The sequence below is a fragment of the Phyllobates terribilis genome, unplaced genomic scaffold (genome assembly GCF_046119375.1).
Source record: "Phyllobates terribilis strain yellow unplaced genomic scaffold, ASM4611937v1 Scaffold_1__5_contigs__length_1240528914, whole genome shotgun sequence".
Taxonomy (NCBI): Eukaryota; Metazoa; Chordata; class Amphibia; order Anura; family Dendrobatidae; genus Phyllobates; species Phyllobates terribilis.
The window spans coordinates 584,868,537-584,886,829 of record NW_027362761.1 but is presented as its reverse complement, the minus strand read 5'-3'; the positions used below and the strand labels follow the sequence as shown (position 1 = coordinate 584,886,829).

Below are 18,293 nucleotides of genomic sequence, written 5' to 3'. Positions count from 1 at the left end.
TGATTAGGGCACCTGGAGAGCTAAGCACTAGAACAGGCTAGGCATTCACCTTAGTCAGACTGCTGGAGAGCAGAGCAGACTGATTGTGTCTTGGAGCTAATCAGAGACACAGGCCAGACTAGACAAATATCAGAGGTTGCCCTGGATAAATATTGTTTAGTTTGATCAAGCAGAGTTAGCTAAGCTGTATATGAGTAGTCAGGGTCTGTCGTGTTTAGTCAGCGCTTGGACAAGACCAGAAATATTAATGTTTATGACTTCTGTGCAACCAGTAAGAAGCAATAAAACTGCGCTTGATTGGACCAAACCCACAATGGCTGTATGAGCACTACGTGATGCCTCCTACCTTTATTATTAAACCTGCAAAACTAAGGAAGCGCTCTTATTGTCACCTGCCTCCAACCGGCATTTCACCGAGCCAGATGAGCACCAGCCAGGAATACTGCCACCCTCTGTCTCAAAATAGAGGCTAGGATATTTTTCCTCCTGAATTCGGTAAGCTTGCCATGCAGTTTACAGTCGCTGAACTTGGTTTTGTCAGACAAACTCAGTTGTGCAACCAGTACCTTTACAAAGAGGGACTATGAGTCACAGGGGCGCTACAAGGCACAGACACCCTATAATGCACTACAAGGCACAGAGCCACCCTTACCGAGAGACACTATGAGGTACTAACAGGCACTGTGAAGCGCTATGAGGCACTATGAGGTACTAACAGGCGCTATACGGCACTATGAATGCACCATAAGGCACTATGATATGTTATGCTATGAGGAGCTATGAAGAGCCATAAGGCGCTATGAAGTGCCATGAGGCACTATGCCATGAGGCACTATACAGCACTATGATGTGCTATGAAGCGCTCTGAGGCACTGCAATGCGCTCTGAGGCAGTATGCTATGAGGCATTATGCTATGATATACTGTGATGTGCCATGAGGTACTGTGATGTGCCATGAGGCACTATGCCATGAGGCACTATGATGTGCTATGAAGCACTATACTATGAGGTACTAAGATGTGCTAAGATGCACGATGATGTGGTATACTATGAGGCACTATGATGTGCTATGAAGAGCTATACTATGAGGTACTAAGATGTGCTAAGAGCCACTATGCTATCATGTTCCATGAGGCACTATGATGTGTCATGAGGCACTATGATATGCCATGAGGCACTATGCCATGAGGCACTATGATGTGCCATGAGGCACTATGCTATGACGCACTATGATGTTCCATGAGGCACTATGATGTGCCATGAGGCACTATGCTATGACGCACTATGATGTGCCATGAGGCACTATGATGTGCCATGAGGCACTATGATGTGCCATGAGGCACTATGCTATGATGCACTATGATGTGCCATGAGGCACTATGATGTGCCATGAGGCACTATGATGTGCCATGAGGCACTATGATGTTCCATGAGGCACTATGATGTTCCATGAGGCACTATGATGTGTCATGAGGCACTATGATGTGTCATGAGGCACTATGATGTGCCATGAGGCACTATGCCATGAGGCACTATGATGTGCCATGAGGCACTATGCTATGACGCACTATGATGTTCCATGAGGCACTATGATGTTCCATGAGGCACTATGATGTTCCATGAGGCACTATGATGTGCCATGAGGCACTATGCTATGACGCACTATGATGTGCCATGAGGCACTATGATGTGCCATGAGGCACTATGCCATGAGGCACTATGCTATGACGCACTATGATGTGCCATGAGGCACTATGATGTGCTATAAAGCGCTATGCTATGAAGAACTATGATGTGCTCTTTGTGAAGAGCAAAAGAGGCTTTATGAGGCTCAGAATTTTATTTAAAAGCGTAATCCATCTGAATGAAGGATAAACCTTTCCTTTGGGTGGTAAATCTCAATTGTCAGACTAGCCCCACTCGAAGGAGCCAACTGATGAGACGCAGCTGGACAGCAGACCTTCACAGAGACCATGTGCCTTCCTATGGATGGAGTAAACAGACTGGAGGACAACAGTAAAAACCTCAGTGTTAGTTTAACATTTACTGAGCAGATAGAGGCTCATTTTTGTGGTAAATTCTGAAGGCCAATCATGAGGCTCTGTGCGGCCCAGACATGTGGCTAACTTTAGCCTAGAGGTCTAAGGTCCAGCTTCCGTCCTGAAGCCAAATTTAAAGCAAGAGGCCCTTGGCCCAGATGGGGTCTTACAGAGAGCACACACACAAATTTTTGAGTTTTGCGCTAACTTCCTTCAGCCTTTCCTAGCAACCATAACAAGGAAAGGGCCCCATAAACAAGGTAAACATTCACGAAGATCACTCACCACCAGCTGTACGGATTCGGAGGCTGGATCAAGTCACAGGCATGTTCTGCTCCATCCGGCTGTGCCTGAGCAATTCTGGGGTAGCCAACCCCAAGCAGGGGCGCCTCCAATAGTGTGCCGATCAAAGCTGGAGCTGCTGACCCTAAGCAGGGGCGCAGCTCAACAGGTGCTCCCATTGATGTGCAGAGCTGGAGCTGCTGACCCCAGACAGAGGCGCAGAGCTGGAGCTGCTGACCCCAGGCAGGGACGCAGGTCCACAGCTGCTGACCCCAGACAGGGGCGCAATTCCACAGCAGCTTCTCCATTGATGCACGAAGCTGGAGACCCCAGGCAGGGGCGCCGCTCAGTCATATCCGGATCTTCAACAGGTAAGCCTGTCTAAGGTTTTCCCATCAAGGACCCTTCGGTAAACTAGTCATCAGGGCCGCAGGGTGGTACAAAACAGTAGCCGGAAACATGTTAGAAGACATGGGTCTCCCCTACTTCTTTTTTCACCGGCGTGCGTCTTAAAGGGCTATTTCCTGGATAGCATCCTGCGCCTGAGCAAACGGGATGCGCGGCTGCCAGGCCACCATAAGGTAATGGTGCGGCTGCTGCTCGCGCCCGTCCGACGGAGCAGGCCCCCTTGGACCCACCACGGTGCTTCCAGGTCCCTGGCGCCGGCCGCAGCAGAGACTGTGCCCTGTTGGAAACAGACCGGCCCAGGTCTGGGAATAATCTTCTCTTCTTTCTTCTGCCGCCATTTTAACAAGGTTCCCCCTCAAGGACAGGAAACCAACTGAGGTGGTGGAGAGGTGCCGCCCTTTTATTCTGTAGGTTTCCTGTCCTGGAAGAGCGGATCCCCTCTCTCTCGTTGTGGTGCTGTCATGGGTGATAGGAAAAGTTTTATATTAAAACTTCAGGAAGGAGACTGAATATTAGGATCAAAGGTCTTACCGCAGCATCGTCAAACAGGTTGAGCAATGAAATGAGGAACGCTCGTCTGTGCTGACGGTTCCCCCGGATCATAGAATATAGGTGGGAGCACAGAGCACTGGTGGTCTCCTCTTGCCGGAAGCCGCGTACGACACGCTTTGCGTCGGAAATAATGGCTTGCTGCACCTGGTAGGACATCTTGATGCCAGCTACCGCTTTCATCTACAATAATTGAAATATATAAAAGTCACTTTAAATGAGCGGTGAATGAGATAAAAAGCTTACTGTAGAGCGGGTGCACTCACATGGATGAATCCAGTGTATTTCTTGTCTATTTCAACCAGTTGCTGATCCGACTTGTTCCGCATGGAGGGCTCGGGGTCTGTGCCCATTGCAATCAGATATGGTACACACTGAAAATGGGGAGAGAAAAAAAAAAAAGACATTTAGACGAGGCATTTTATATTTTTATTCTCATGCAGGTGTGGTGTTGGTTTTTATTTAAAAAAAAAAAAAAAAAAAAAAGGTAAAATGATTTCGGATTGTGACGCACCTGCACCGGATGGATGAGACCCTGGTTTAGTGTCAATGCGATGACATTGAGAGCAAAGTGCCGGACGCTCGACTGCTTGTGAAAGAACGACTCCAAAACCTGTTTGAGGTAAAGCTGCATAATGGAGCTGCTCATCCCTGAGGAAATATCGCCCATTTCTTTCAGGTCTTCCTGCTTTGAAAGTTTTTTCCCTGTGAACCAGAATAAGATGATGTGTCACTAATGATATGAGGGCATATAATTTCTAAAGATAAGAAACCAATGACCGGACCAGGCCATCCCTGCTGTGAATGTGCATGGACGGCTAGGGATTGAACTACGCTAAGAGGTTTCATTCCTACAGTCATGGCCAAAGGTTTCGAGACTTACACAGATTTGGGTCTTCATCAGAGAGAACAACTCCCCTCCCCAGTCCAAATCCCTGAAGCCGCGCTGACATTCACTTACAGTCTCTGTCGGCCTCCTGCATCCGCGTGTCTTCCTCTTGTAGGTAGGTCTGGAGGTTCTTCAGGACTTGGATTTTTAGGTTCACCGAGCTGCTCTTGTCAGACAAAATATTGTTATACAAGTTTTTCACCTCCACTTCGAACATGAGAATTGGATGTTGAATGAATGAAAACCCTAAAAGGAAAACGTAAAAAAAAAAAAAAAAAGCAGAATATTGTAATATTACAACTTTTAAAGTTATTAAACTAAAGCTTGAATCTCATTCAGTTTTTTTACACACAAAATAAAAAAAAAAAACAGTTCTGCTAGGGGGCGCTCTCAGCTAGGGTAAAGCTGTGGGCGATTTAAAGGAATCATCTGTATATCTATATATAATCGTCTTGTCCGTCTGTCTGTCTAGGAAATCCTGCATCGCTCATTGGTCTGGCAGCGGCCAATCAGCGACGCGGGATTTCAGAAAAAAGATGGCGGCCGTTAGCGGCTCATCTGCGGGACGGAGATGCAGCCGGGAGATGACAGGCGCGAGGCGTTCATCTCCCGGCCGGTAGCGATTTTGGCGCCAAATTTAAACCCCGCTCCGCTGATTGCTCGCGGTCGCAGGCCGCGACCAATCAGCATTTTTAGCGCCAAATTTAAACCCCACTCTGCTGATTGCATTGGCGCCAAATTTAAACACCGCTCTGCTGATTGGTCGTGACCGCCGGCCGCCACCAATCAGCGATTTTGGCGCCAAATTTAAACCCCACTCTGATTGGTCGTGGTTGCCGGCCGCGACTAATCAGCATTGTTGGCGCCAAATTGCCGGCCGCGACTAATCAGCATTATTGCCGCCAAATTTAAACACCGCTCTGCTGAATGGTCCCGGCCATGACCAATCACCATTATTGGCGCCAAATTTAAACACCGCTCTGCTGATTGGTCGCGACCGCCGGCCGTGACCAATCAGCGATATGGTCGCCAAATTTAAACACCGCTTTGCTGATTGGTTGCGGTTGCCAGCCACGACCAATCAGCGATTTTGGCGCCAAATTTAAACACACTCTCCAGTCCTCACTAACACGGTTTGCTGATTGGTCGCGGCCGCCGCCTGCGACCAATCACCGATATTGCCGCCAAATTTAAACACCGCTTTGCTGATTGGTCGCGGTTGCTGGCCGCGACCAATCAGCGATTTTGGCGCCAAATTTAAACACAGCTCTGCTGATTACGCCCAGTCTGCCGCATACATATTCGAGAATACCCGATGCGTTAGAATCGGGCCAGCATCTAGTTCTTAATATAAGTCAACCCCAAAAAGATGCAGCAATACTTCCTCACCAAGACCAATTAAGGCTTTTGTCTGCACTTCCTCATCTGAATGTTTCGTAAAGTACAAAAGCAGCTCCAAAACTTTGTCCTTAATGTTCACCTGTGGTGTAAATACAAAGCAGCATTAAAGCCGGGGCATCCCCCACCCCAAATTTAAAGCAGTAAAAAAACAGATTTCTGACACTTACTTTACTGTTCCCCTTGAAATCTTCTTGATCAAAATCAAAATGTCGACAGAGAGCCCCCACAGTAAAGAGCGAGCGCAGGAGAGCCGGTTTGTTCGTGGTCAGGACTGTGCTGTTCGGGTCTTCTTGATGCTCGGTTTTTAACTTTATAAGTGCGCCTAAAACAAAACCCCCCCAAAAAATGGTTAAATATATTGCTCACGCTTTGCGATAGTTTATGCCCAAAGTTTGCAGAACTACAATAAAGTGGTGAATTTTTTTTTTTTTTTATCATGGAAAGAAAAAAAATATATATCCAAACTTACCATAATATCTATTAAAACAGGCCCAAACAAACTTATAATTCTGTGTCACTCTGTTCACGACAGACCCGAGACAGCTCACACAATGCTGCACCACCTAGAATATATAAAAAAAAAAAAAAAAAAGTGAAATTAATATTCCACATTGATCGCCATAAGAATGAGATCTGATTGATTTTGGTCAGTTTGTGCATTAGCCAAAAAAAAAAGACATATTAACGCCCAAAATCTCAGCACGTGATTTCCAGAGACGTACAGTCATGCCGTATTTGATGATTAGTTTCATGAGATCCTCCTCTATGGTAGCGAGGAAGGTTTCGCTCGGATGCTCCATCAGCGGCACAACCAGCTCCAGGATTTTAGCTACGTTGCATATTACCATGAAATCATTCTGGGTCTGTGAAAATAGAACGAAGACGAGGTTATAATCAACGGATCCTAACGAATGTTTGTAGAATTGCTAAAATCAAAAGCATTTCCCCCTGGGGGGTACTTACGCTACATTTAGTGGTGAGGTACGGCTGCATGGTCATGGCATGTTTTACCATCAACTGAGGCCTGATTTTACTAAATAAGAACAGAGTGGTGATGCAAGCCACCAGCCGCCCCGAGTTCACTCCTTTATTGTCCGAATCTTAAAAAAAAAATAATAATAATAATAAATCACACACACAAAAACAAAACTAAACTAAATGAAAAAAAAAAAAGTTTTTTGTACATACCAGCCATGGACTCCTCGTACTTGAGGATGTGCTCCACCAGATTGTCCACCAACTGCGTGCAGGCTTTTTTCACAGGTTTGTACGAGGTATCTTCTTCAGCTTTTAAAAGCTGGAAGGAAAAAAAATTAAAAATAAAATGACATCAATTTCTTATCTTTAACGAGCAAATTTAGATCTGAACTGTTCTTTATACTCACATTTTGAAGTAGTTGTTCAAACCAGTCGTATCCTGTGTCTCGGCAAGCAGCGACCTAGAGAGTAAAAACAAAATCCATAGACCAGGTTAATGAAGGCGACATTTGCTTCTAGTCATGCAATGTCCATACTCGGCTTTGCAGAAGCGCTTACCACATCTGTTATATTCAGGATTTTTCGGGTCATGGCGGCTTTATCATTTTGGGGGGTTGGTGTGAACCAGAGTTTCTGGAATGTCTCATTCACCAGTTTCTAGTAAAGAAATTGTAAGGTAACAATTTACACCTTGTGTAGATAGAGATGCCGCAGGCTGATTTATTCTACCAATAATTCACTATATTTTTTTTTTTTCTAGTTTTAAAACTTTGCTCTTGCAACAATAGAGTTGCTTTGAGACAAGCAACCACAACATAAATGCCCCTAAATTTGTAAGAAAATATTTTAAAAAGGGAATTTCCTATGTTATAAAATGATCGCTAGCTGTTAGGATATCATTTAACTTTGTGAATAGTTGGGATCTTTAGGTGTGTAGAAAAAAAAAAACAACTTAAAAGCACTGAACTTTGTTTATAGGAAACGGCCACCTCCATGAGCAGCAAACACCCCAGGTAAGAAGTTGAAAAGTTTTCGTTTTCACAAGAACTTTGCAATTTCACATATTTATGATCATGGAAAAAAAAACTTAAAATAAAAAAAAACAAACAAAAAAAAAACTTGTGAAGCATTTCCATAACCAATTCTAAACTAACTAATGTCAATTTAGGAGCTGAGTAAGGAGAGCTGGGTGTCTCGCTCGTCTTCTTACCTTGATGCCTTCCTCGTCGTTCACTCTGCGGATCATCTTGACGCACATCTCCGTGATTTTTGGAAAGGTTGGTTGCTCCAAGCAGATGTCTCGTAAGATCTTTATCACTCTCTTCCTTACACTAATACCGGTGTCCTGCATGAAAAATGATCAGTGAGAATATTGTGGACATGGAAAAAAAATCACAAAAATAATAGGTAATATTATTAGGTAAAAATAAAGGGTAGCAGATCTTTGTCTTATATACATGTCTATAGCTATATATCTGTCTATATCTATGGTCTAAGAGTTTATTTTGTGGGAATGCTTAACTATTTTAGGACACTTCTAAACGGGCAGGTGAAGGGTGAGGATTTTCCATGTACTTTGGATACACTTACCAGTATCCGCTCTACGAGCATTTCATAATACTGCTCAGCGAGCTGAGGTCTGCAGAGCACAAAACGTCCTAGTAACTCCACGGCTGCTTCTCGCACGCTGGTGGAGTTGTCCATCAGCCTCCCGTGAACTCCTCGCTGCATATCCAGCTGGAAGGGGTGAAAAAAAAAAAAAAACACAATAAATAAAATGATCAATAAAGTAATGCAAAAATAAAAAAAATTATTAATGACGTAATGCAAAAAGTAAAGAAATAAAATGACCAATGATGTATTGCAAAAAGAAAAAAAAAAAAAATCTGCATGAAGACTAAAAATCTTACCCTTGCAAGGATGCTTGGATCTACAGCTACAACTTCAGACAAACACTTCATGGCTTTCGTTCGGACAGCAATTGCATTCTCCCCTAGTACCCGCAGAATCTGGAAGAAACAAATGCAATAATCTACTAAAGAGCAAAGACACAATGGAAAGAGTGCCCCCATAGTTTTTGCCATTATTTTATATTTACCTGGGTCAAATAAATATCAAAACTCTGGGCAAACGGCCTCATAGAGGCCAAGTATCGCACAATCAGACAAGCATCGTCGTAGTCAACTGTGTCAGAACTGGACCTGTGGGGAAAAGATTGCAAATGGTTATGGGCTGCCCCCCAAAAAGAAAAACCTGGAAGAGTTACGTTTCTTTTTGTGACTTACTTCAAAGTGCTAAACTGCGATGGTGCCGTTTTAATGATGCTGCGGAGAAACTTTTTGCGCTTTTCTGCTCGCTGCATGATATCGCCTGTGGACTCCACCTCTTTAGCATGGTGCACGCCATCAGAGTCATCATCCTTTTGGGATTTCATGGCTTTCTCAGTCTCCATTGTAGTGTCACGGAACCATTGAGCTATATAAAACTTTCGAGAAAACTGAGCGAGAGGAGACAGTGGGGGGTTTATTATGGCACCTGTATATTACAGCTTCATCCGCACAAGTTACAGATCTGACAGTGAAGATGAACCATACCACTAGAGAAGGGTCCGTCTCCGTGTTCTCCTCTAGGTAATCCAGCAGAGCCTTCTGGAGCTGCTGAATCTGATCTTCACCTTTTGGGGCCTGTAATTTTAATACATTTATCATATATATCATAGCAGTGAGAATGCAGAGTGTTTGCAAACACAAATTTCACCACTAGAGGGCGATATTCTAAAGCCACTGGTGCTTTTCTAACCAACAGTCAGAGTTATTACCTCTGCACAGATGGACGATTACATTCTGATCAGTGGGGGTCCGACAGCGGGGGACTTCCCCCGGGAAAAGACCAGCTTTCAACGCCAACAATAAATGGAGCTGTGGAGCTCAGGCGCGGCCAACAACTTTATCTCGACATGGCCTTTCAGAGCTCACAACACAAAATCAACTCTCACAAGTGGCGGTCAGTACCTGGGCGAGTTACAGCCAGCAGTGCTGCTGGGTCACAGGCATACACAGCACCCATGGGTCACAGGTAGTGTTGATCGAATATATGCCTCATTAACCCTTTCAGCGAGCACTCATATCAGCACCACTGGGTCCTCATCAGCCCTTCTGCTTCTGTTACAGCCAAATATTTCACATTTTGACTCTTCAGACAGACACCTGCTGCCTTTTTTTTTTTTTTTTTGCACCCGGTCCCTGGGTTTTCCTGCATAGCTGGGTCACTTGGCCTCGTTTCCACATGGTAGGTCTGGTTTTTGGCTGCATTTCTTCCATGAAGATTTCTGCTAACAGTAGATGGGTGTAGCTGGATTCACTAGTTTCTGCAAGTTCTGAGCTGATGGAACTGCTGGGCACCTTCCGACTTCCTAGCAAACAATGCATGATGTGTCTCATCTGCTGCACTAAGTTTCTTTGGCCCGAACGCTTTGTCTATGGGTCCTGAACGTTGTCCATTTCTTGGTATCATCAATGCTGAGAACTACAGTCAGATACTTACCCATCATCACTATCATCAGAAGGCTCCAAATGTATTCTGTAGCAGGACAACGACCCCCAACATAGAAGAAAGGAGTCCTGGAGGTGATGATCCGGTCCCACAGAACCCTGATCTCACATCCAGTCCTTTCTATTGCTAATAACAAACTCTTAACACTTTATTTTTCATACAATTCTTTCTTTGCAGCATTTTCTCCGCTCCTGCCTACAACTTTTGCACAGTATTGAATGTTCTATCGATATTCCAGGCCCAATCGTTACCTGCTTAAGTATTCGGTCTATTGACCCTTGGTCCATCTTGCTGGTGACCGCGTCCTTCCTGAGTCGTGCCGCTACTGTACCCAAGTAGTCCAATGAAGCCACCCGCAGCGCCATCTCTGTTGACTTGTTACTAAACTGATGAACCTGCGACGAGCGGTGATATTTTTATAAATTATGTCACACGGTCAAAAGCAGACGGCCTTGAATATTGACATAAGTACAATTCATTCAGTATACAATGAGAGAGACCTACCAAAAGCCGACCGAGCAAACTCAGCAAGAGCTCGGCGGCCGGCCACTCCGGCTTATTTACAGTCGATAGGAGGTCCTGGACAAAGTTTTCGAACAGCGGCCTGTAGTCCTCCTCCCCCTGCTTACTCCCGCACCTACAAGGAAGAAAGGCTCATAATACATGCAAATCATCGACGAAAGTGTACATCGCATTCTTCTGGTAGGAGATAAAATAAAGCCCACTGCATACTCACTTTTTCAGAAAAATTGATAGAAAATTCTGTGCAGTCCGCATGGCAGTTTCGTAGGAGTTGGTGATAAACACATCTTGGTCGATCTAGAAGGAAAAATTCAGATTGATGTGAAAAGGAGAAATCAAGAGAAATTACATATATATCTCCATAAGATCCCAGATTTCCTACCTTCTTATTGGACTCCTCTTCTGCATGATCTCGATCAGACGGGAGGTGAACTACGCACTGTATGAGCTGCAGGACCAGCGCCGTCACCATCTGGATGTACATTGCTTCCCCGTCGTCATCGCTGCTGTTTAACCTACAGAAGTAATCATTCATATCAGCAGATGAACAGGAAAAAACTGCAAATAAAGGGACTTGATTTATGGAAATCCCCACAAAGGTAAAAACTTCGTAGTACCTAAAATTCCTTAGGCTTCTTTTACTTGTTGGCAGTCTTGCAAGAGAGGTGAACAGCTCTTCTAAGATCAGCTGTCTGTGTTTTTCGTACCTGGAAAATACCTATGAGAAATGCAGAACATAAGTTAGCCAGACCTCTTACAGACATGGGGGGGATGACAGGTGGGCTTCTGCTAGAGCCCATATGCCACAACAAGGATGGATGTCTGCACTACACATTATCTGTACCACCAGAGAAAGGCTTCTTTTTGGGTCTAGAGATATAAAATTACATCCCATTTTGTTAGGCCATTTTAAGCAGAAAGTGCATGGAAATCCCTCTATTAGCTAAAGCCATGTCAGGCCTTTAAATAAAGGAAGCCAAAAATCACATCTTCTTACCGCAGTGACCAGCTTGATGGCACACAGCTGCAACTCGCTGACGTTCTCCACGAAGAAAGGCGTAATCCCCATTGACGACACCTATGGAAAGATAATGAGTACACAAATAATGCAATGACTAGTAGACCGATGGCTAAACGGCTTTGCATATTGCCTATTGAAAACATACAGAAAAAAAAACAAAACGGACACGATATTCATATGGCTTTTACCTGCAGGATGGTTGTGTCCGTCAGCAGCTGTATCTCTAGGAGTTCGGACAGACTGGCCACAATGTCGCACACCTTGTTGTATAGCATAACGATCACCCTCTGCTTGTGGGTTGAACATTTTGCACGTTTGGCTTTTGAGCTCATCAGTCCCCCTGTAAAAGAGGAACATTCATTGTAAGAAACTAGCAAAGCAAAATAATAATAAAAAAATAAATAAGCTAAACCTCAAGCCATTTTTCTCCATACAAAAATAAAAATTACATATACAAGGAAAAAAGAAAAATACTGAGCTAAACGTTTTAGCTGAGTATTTCTTTTTTCATTGTAGATGTAATTTTTATTTATTGATTTTTTGGAAAACATTGACTTGTTTTAGCTGAGTTTTTCTTCTCTCCTTGAAGTAATTTTTGCTTATTTTTTATATGGAGAAAAATGACAAGTTTTAACTGAGGTTTTTTTTTTTTTTTTTTTTACTTACATGTAATTTATATACTTTTTTTGGGGGGAGGTGAGATGACTTGAGTTTTAGCTGAATATTTCTTTTTACGTATGTGTTTTCTTTCTTTTTGGGGGGGGGGGGGGGGGGGATAAAAGTGACTAGTTTTGGTCTGAAACTAGTCATTTTTATGCCTAAAAAAAATACTCAGCTAAAACTCAAGTCATTTTGAGCCCCCTCACCCTCCTCAAAAAATACCATAAATAAGTAATTACATATACAAAGGAAAAAGAGGGAAATACATTGTATTATGATAGACATAAGGCAATGTAGCTATACATAACACGGCTGTATCATGCAGGATACATGACTATGCAGCAAACATCACGAATCAGTGCCTCACCTCCGTGGGGGTCGACCCTATAGACAGGATCGTACTGCGGATAAAGTGTGTTTTGTAAGTGAAATTTAGTGTACTGAAGAATACGCTCGATGACATCCTCGATGTACACCGCCTTCGGCATGCTGGGGGATGTCATGATGTTGATCGCTGTCAGACAGGCGTCGGCAGATTTGGTAACTCGCTCCATGATCAGATCTCGCCACAGCTTTTCCTCGTCCTCTGTATCATTCTAATAAAAAAAAGGCCAAAGTCGAACACATTGAATTTAGGAAAAGGACTGTGTAGTATCATAGCACTGGAGAATATTCAGGACTAACACTCATGGCTTACACCTCAAATAGGTCATCAATGTTTGACTGGCAAGGGCAGCTAAAATGATCACTTACATGATTCAGCAAGGTGGAAAGCTTGGCGCCATCCTGGATGTTCTTCTCCAGAATCCCAAGTAACTTCACCATTTTTTCTGAAGAAATCTGAAAATAAAAAAATATATAATTACATAATACCAAGACAGGTCTGAATGATAGTGTATACAGTGCTGGCCAAAAGTATTGGCACCCCTGCAATTCTGTCAGATAATACTCAGTTTCTTCCTGAAATGATTGCAATCACAAATTCTTTGGTATTATTATCTTCATTTAATTTGTCTTCAATGAAAGAAACACAAAAAGAATTGTCCTAAAGCCAAATTGGATATAATTCCACACCAAACCTAAAAAAGGGGGTGGACAAAAGTATTGGCACCCTTTGAAAAATCATGTGATGCTTCTCTAATTCGTGTAATGAACAGCACTTGTAACTTACCTGTGGCACCTAACAGGTGTTGGTAATAACTAAATCACACTTGCAGCCAGTTAACATGGATTAAAGTTGACTCAACCTCTGTCCTGTGTCCTTGTGTGTACCACATTGAGCATGGAGAAAAGAAAGAAGACCAAAGAACTGTCTGAGGACTTGAGAAACCAAATTGTGAGGAAGCATGAGCAATCTCAAGGCTACAAGTCCATCTCCAAAGACCTGAATGTTCCTGTGTCTTCTGTGCGCAGTGTCATCAAGAAGTGTAAAGCCCATGGCACTGTGGCTAACCTCCCTAGATGTGGACGGAAAAGAAAAATTGACGAGACATTTCAACGCAAGATTGTGCGGATGGTGGATAAAGAACCTCGACTAACATCCAAACAAGTTCAAGCTGCCCTGCAGTCCGAGGGTACAACAGTGTCAACCCGTACTATCCGTCGGCGTCTGAATGAAAAGGGACTGTATGGTAGGATACCCAGGAAGACCCCACTTCTTACCCCGAGACATAAAAAAGCCAGGCTGGAGTTTGCCAAAACTTACCTGAGAAAGCCTAACACGTTTTGGAAGAATGTTCTCTGGTCAGATGAGACAAAAGTAGAGATTTTTGGGAAAAAGCATCAACATAGAGTGTACAGGAAAAAAAAGAGGCATTCAAAGAAAAGATCACGGTCCCTACAGTCAAACATGGCGGAGGTTCCCTGATGTTTTGGGGTTGCTTTGCTGCCTCTGGCACTGGACTGCTTGACCGTGTGCATGGCATTATGAAGTCTGAAGACTACCAACAAATTTTGCAGCATAATGTAGGGCCCAGTGTGAGAAAGCTGGGTCTCCCTCAGAGGTCATGGGTCTTCCAGCAGGACAATGACCCAAAACACACTTCCAAAAGCACTATAAAATGGTTTGAGAGAAAGCACTGGAGACTTCTAAGGTGGCCAGCAATGAGTCCAGACCTGAATCCCATAGAACACCTGTGGAGAGATCTCAAAATGGCAGTTTGGAGAAGGCACCCTTCAAATATCAGGGACCTGGAGCAGTTTGTCAAAGAAGAATGGTCTACAATTCCAGCAGAGCATTGTAAGAAACTCATTGATGGTTACCGGAAGCGGTTGTTCGCAGTTATTTTGGCTAAAGGTTGTGCAACCAAGTATTAGGCTGAGGGTGCCAATACTTTTGTCTGGCCCATTTTTGGAGTTTTGTGTGAAATGATCAATGATTTGATTTTTGCTTCATTCTCTTTTGTGTTTTTTCCTTGCAAGCAAATTAAATGAAGACAATAAGACCAAAGAATTTGTGATTGCAATCATTTTCAGGAAGAAACTGAGTATTAACTGACAGAATTGCAGGGGTGCCAATACTTTTGGCCACCACTGTACATGTGAGGGACACCGCCTTACTTTATTCATGATGCCCATTGCCTTTATTTTTGCCGACTCGCTGCCAAGCTCATTCAGTTGGTGTTTACCCAGCAAAAGGTCAGCCGGGATCTCTTCATCGTCACCTAAAAGAAAAGAAGAAAAAAAATTGTGCTTTTAGGCGCTGCTGGCCAAAACTGTGGACTATTGGATGAAGTCAGTTAAGGCGGCTCTCTCTGTAGCATCGAACGAAGGTGGTAAAGCTGGAGATGGCTTCAGAGCAGCGCTCCATGTGTAGGACACCGTCCACCTCCGATAGATCGCAGAGGTGGCTGGTAACCTAGACAATGAGCAGTACAACAGGAATAAAAAGTCATCCGTTATAGAAAACAACGTGGATTGGTTTTTTTTGTAAGCGCTAAATTGTTCTTTTATTCTACAAAATTTGTGCAATTTTACTCATTTTATGAGAAAATCCAAAACACATACAGATGGCACATAGGCCAAAAGAAAAGCTGCCTAAATGGTAGAGAACATTAAAATAAGGAGATGAGGTTTGTGACATTGTGGATATTAAAACTTCACCAAAATTACCAAAACTGCTAAAATCCATATCTTCTAAATTTTCCAATATCGTTTCTACCGCTGCTGAAAACCTTTTAAATGTGGAGGAGTCCATCATTTCTGCAAGAGAAAATACAATGGGAAAATTATTTGCAAACGTATTCAATACAGGAAATAAAAATCTAAAAAATACATAATAAATTACACTAATTTAATGGCCTATATGTCTCACCTTCTGGTGTCAGCTTGGGCTCGTAGGCTTTCCTTTTCTTCTGACGTTCTTTCTTCTTCATTCTCCGAGCAACTGAAAAAAATATAAATAATTGGCTGGATGAGCATTATGGTCCACTTTGCCATTCAGGCCAACTTTAAAGGAATAGAGCAATTAAGAGGGGGACAAGTTTGGGGGGCAAAAGTGCCAACATTTCCTTACCTTCACTGAGGCTTGGTGGTGGAGAGTCCTCCATTTCCGAGTCTTCGGGGCTGCGGTCTCGGTACCGGCTGCTCCGTCTGTTATCATTCCCGCTCCGCCTGTGATCCCCTGAACTTCGCCGCTCTCTTTCTTCACATTTCCACTCCTGATCAGACTTATCCTTTTTGTTTCGTTTTTTAGAAGCTGATGGAAAGAGATTTAGTGTTTCATAGAAAGTCTACAAAAAAAAAAAAAAACCCAAAACCCTTGAAAAGACGTCAGCTTAAAGCCCCTTACGTTCAAAGTCGTCTTCGCTTCCGTTGTCCTCGTCGGAGCTGATCTCGGCGTATTTGGGCTTCTCGTTGACCGTGCTCCGCTTCCGTTTATTCATTTTTACACGTTCGCAGATTGGCATGGACGACTCGATTTCTGCCACCAGTTCTGGGGGGAGCTCCTTCAGAACAGATTGGTCAATGCCCCCTACACAAAATATATAAAATATAATTATCGCCTAAATACATGGCGCTATAATAATAATAAATAATAATAATAATCCATGGCATTTGATTTTTAGGTGTAGAAGGTACAGCCATCTCCATCAGACAATGAATGAAGCATAAGGGCGCAACAGTGACCTCCGAATCACTGAAATTGGGGGCAAATTAAAGCAATAAAGAAAAAGGTAACAATTTTGTGCTAAAACACAAAAAGGAGCAAAAAAAATCCCTTTGGCATTTATTTTAGCTTTTCATTGACTTCTAATGACTAAAATATTGCGTGCTATCCTAGTAGAAAACCCAATATATTATATATTTTAAGGGTCAGAGTTGGTTTATTTTATTCTGACTCCACAGCCCTGCTTTTTGCAGCGTTTATTTCAGCGCTTTCGATGCTCACTTTCTGCATTTTTTTTTTGCTTTGCAAGAAAATTCTGGCCACTTTAGACCTGGTACTATGCTTTACATGGTTTTTCAGTCGTCTGGTAATGCAGCTTAACCCCATTCACGACCTTGGACGTAGTTGTAGGTCAAGTCTTGTCTCTGCCTTTGATGCGAGCTCGCACACCGATGGCATTTCCATGACTGCTGAAGACCCCTCCCGTGCCAGTCATTATGATCCTCCTGTGAAAGCCACCCTGTAGCTGGCATTTGTATGAGATTGTGATTTTTCACTACTATCTATTGTACAAGATCACAGCTTCAAGTCCCCTAAGGGAACCATTAAATACAGTAAAAAGTGAAAGAGAAAAAAAAAAAGTTTAACACATGAAGAAAAAAAAAAAACACAAAAGTTCAAATCACCCCCCTTTTGCCCCATTAAAAATGAAAAAAAAAAATTACACATTTGGTATCACTGCGTTTCTCAAAATCCGATGAATGAACATGAAATAAATTCATTCGAGAGAAGAAGAAAAAAAAAAAAAACGAATTACTTTTTTTTGGTTGCTGCAACATTGTAATAAAATGCATTAGGAGGTGATCAAAACATTGTATCTACCCCAAAATGGTATCAATAAAACATCAGCTCAGGGCGCAAAAAATAATCCCTCACCCAGCTCCAGATCACGAAAATGGAAACGCTACAGGTCGCAATGGTGACAAGCGAAATTTTTCTTTTTTTTTTTTTTTTACAAATTTGAGGGTTTTTTTTTACCACTTAAAAAAAAAAAGAAAAATATCCTATACATGTTTGGTATCTGCTCACTTGTACTGACCTGTGGAATCATATGGACAGGTCACTTTTACCATATAGTGAACATGGGAAACAATTCTGCAACAATTTTTGCAATTTCAACAGGCTTGGAATTTTTTTTCCACGCTTTCCAGTGCATCACATTATAAAATGAGTGGCATCATCTAAAAGTGCAACTCGTTCCGCAAATAAACAAGTCTTCATACGGCTATAGTGACTGAAAAATAAAAAAGGCTATGGCTCTTGAAAAAAGTGAAGGGAGGAAAAAAAAAAAAAACGAAAAATCACAAGGTCGTGAAGTTTTAGGGTTATTTCCTTCCTCTAGGATGATGACAAATCACTAAGACATCCCTCTATTTTTTAGGCTACGCTTTGGCTCCAAAACAGGAGTAGAGAGCATAAAGTGTGGAGCTACATGACAGAGTAACGCAGGTTAATGGGGTCGCGGTACCACCAGCAAAGCACTGCGTCATGACAAACAACTATATCTATCTATACACACACACACACACACACACACACACACACACACACACACACATACATACACCCACAAACACACACACAGTGGGCCGTTTATATGGATACACCTAAATTAAATGGGAATGGTTGGTGATATCAGCACATTAGTATATGGGAGGGGGGAAACTTTTCCAGATGGGTGGTGACCATGGCGGCCATTTTGAAGTCGGCCATTTTGGATCCAACTTTATTTTTTTCACTGGGAAGAGGGTCATGTGTCACATTAAACTTATTGAGAATTTCGTAAGAAAAACAATGGTGTGCTTGGTTTTAACGTGACTTTAT

At 42.8% G+C, this 18,293-nt stretch overlaps 1 protein-coding gene across 3 annotated transcripts in view; it reads right to left on the bottom strand.

The window, feature by feature from the left end:
* Positions 1–18,293, bottom strand: part of NIPBL (NIPBL cohesin loading factor) — a 128,516-nt gene that overhangs the window by 9,316 nt on the left and 100,907 nt on the right. For all 3 annotated transcript variants that reach the window (XM_073681712.1, XM_073681716.1, XM_073681723.1), the window contains exons 11-42: positions 16,092–16,274; positions 15,816–15,998; positions 15,615–15,686; positions 15,413–15,502; positions 14,861–14,964; positions 13,055–13,141; positions 12,669–12,897; positions 11,830–11,981; positions 11,618–11,698; positions 11,238–11,338; positions 11,003–11,135; positions 10,835–10,917; positions 10,603–10,735; positions 10,350–10,493; positions 9,141–9,230; positions 8,832–9,043; positions 8,645–8,747; positions 8,457–8,555; positions 8,137–8,283; positions 7,757–7,891; positions 7,105–7,203; positions 6,954–7,007; positions 6,757–6,865; positions 6,532–6,668; positions 6,291–6,431; positions 6,038–6,131; positions 5,736–5,890; positions 5,557–5,647; positions 4,240–4,413; positions 3,793–3,983; positions 3,545–3,652; positions 3,261–3,461 (exon numbers count right to left, since the gene is read on the bottom strand). In XM_073681712.1, coding sequence (XP_073537813.1) covers positions 3,261–3,461; positions 3,545–3,652; positions 3,793–3,983; positions 4,240–4,413; positions 5,557–5,647; positions 5,736–5,890; positions 6,038–6,131; positions 6,291–6,431; positions 6,532–6,668; positions 6,757–6,865; positions 6,954–7,007; positions 7,105–7,203; positions 7,757–7,891; positions 8,137–8,283; positions 8,457–8,555; positions 8,645–8,747; positions 8,832–9,043; positions 9,141–9,230; positions 10,350–10,493; positions 10,603–10,735; positions 10,835–10,917; positions 11,003–11,135; positions 11,238–11,338; positions 11,618–11,698; positions 11,830–11,981; positions 12,669–12,897; positions 13,055–13,141; positions 14,861–14,964; positions 15,413–15,502; positions 15,615–15,686; positions 15,816–15,998; positions 16,092–16,274 — 4,115 coding nt within the window. The remainder of the gene's footprint in view (positions 1–3,260; positions 3,462–3,544; positions 3,653–3,792; positions 3,984–4,239; positions 4,414–5,556; positions 5,648–5,735; positions 5,891–6,037; positions 6,132–6,290; positions 6,432–6,531; positions 6,669–6,756; positions 6,866–6,953; positions 7,008–7,104; positions 7,204–7,756; positions 7,892–8,136; positions 8,284–8,456; positions 8,556–8,644; positions 8,748–8,831; positions 9,044–9,140; positions 9,231–10,349; positions 10,494–10,602; positions 10,736–10,834; positions 10,918–11,002; positions 11,136–11,237; positions 11,339–11,617; positions 11,699–11,829; positions 11,982–12,668; positions 12,898–13,054; positions 13,142–14,860; positions 14,965–15,412; positions 15,503–15,614; positions 15,687–15,815; positions 15,999–16,091; positions 16,275–18,293) is intronic.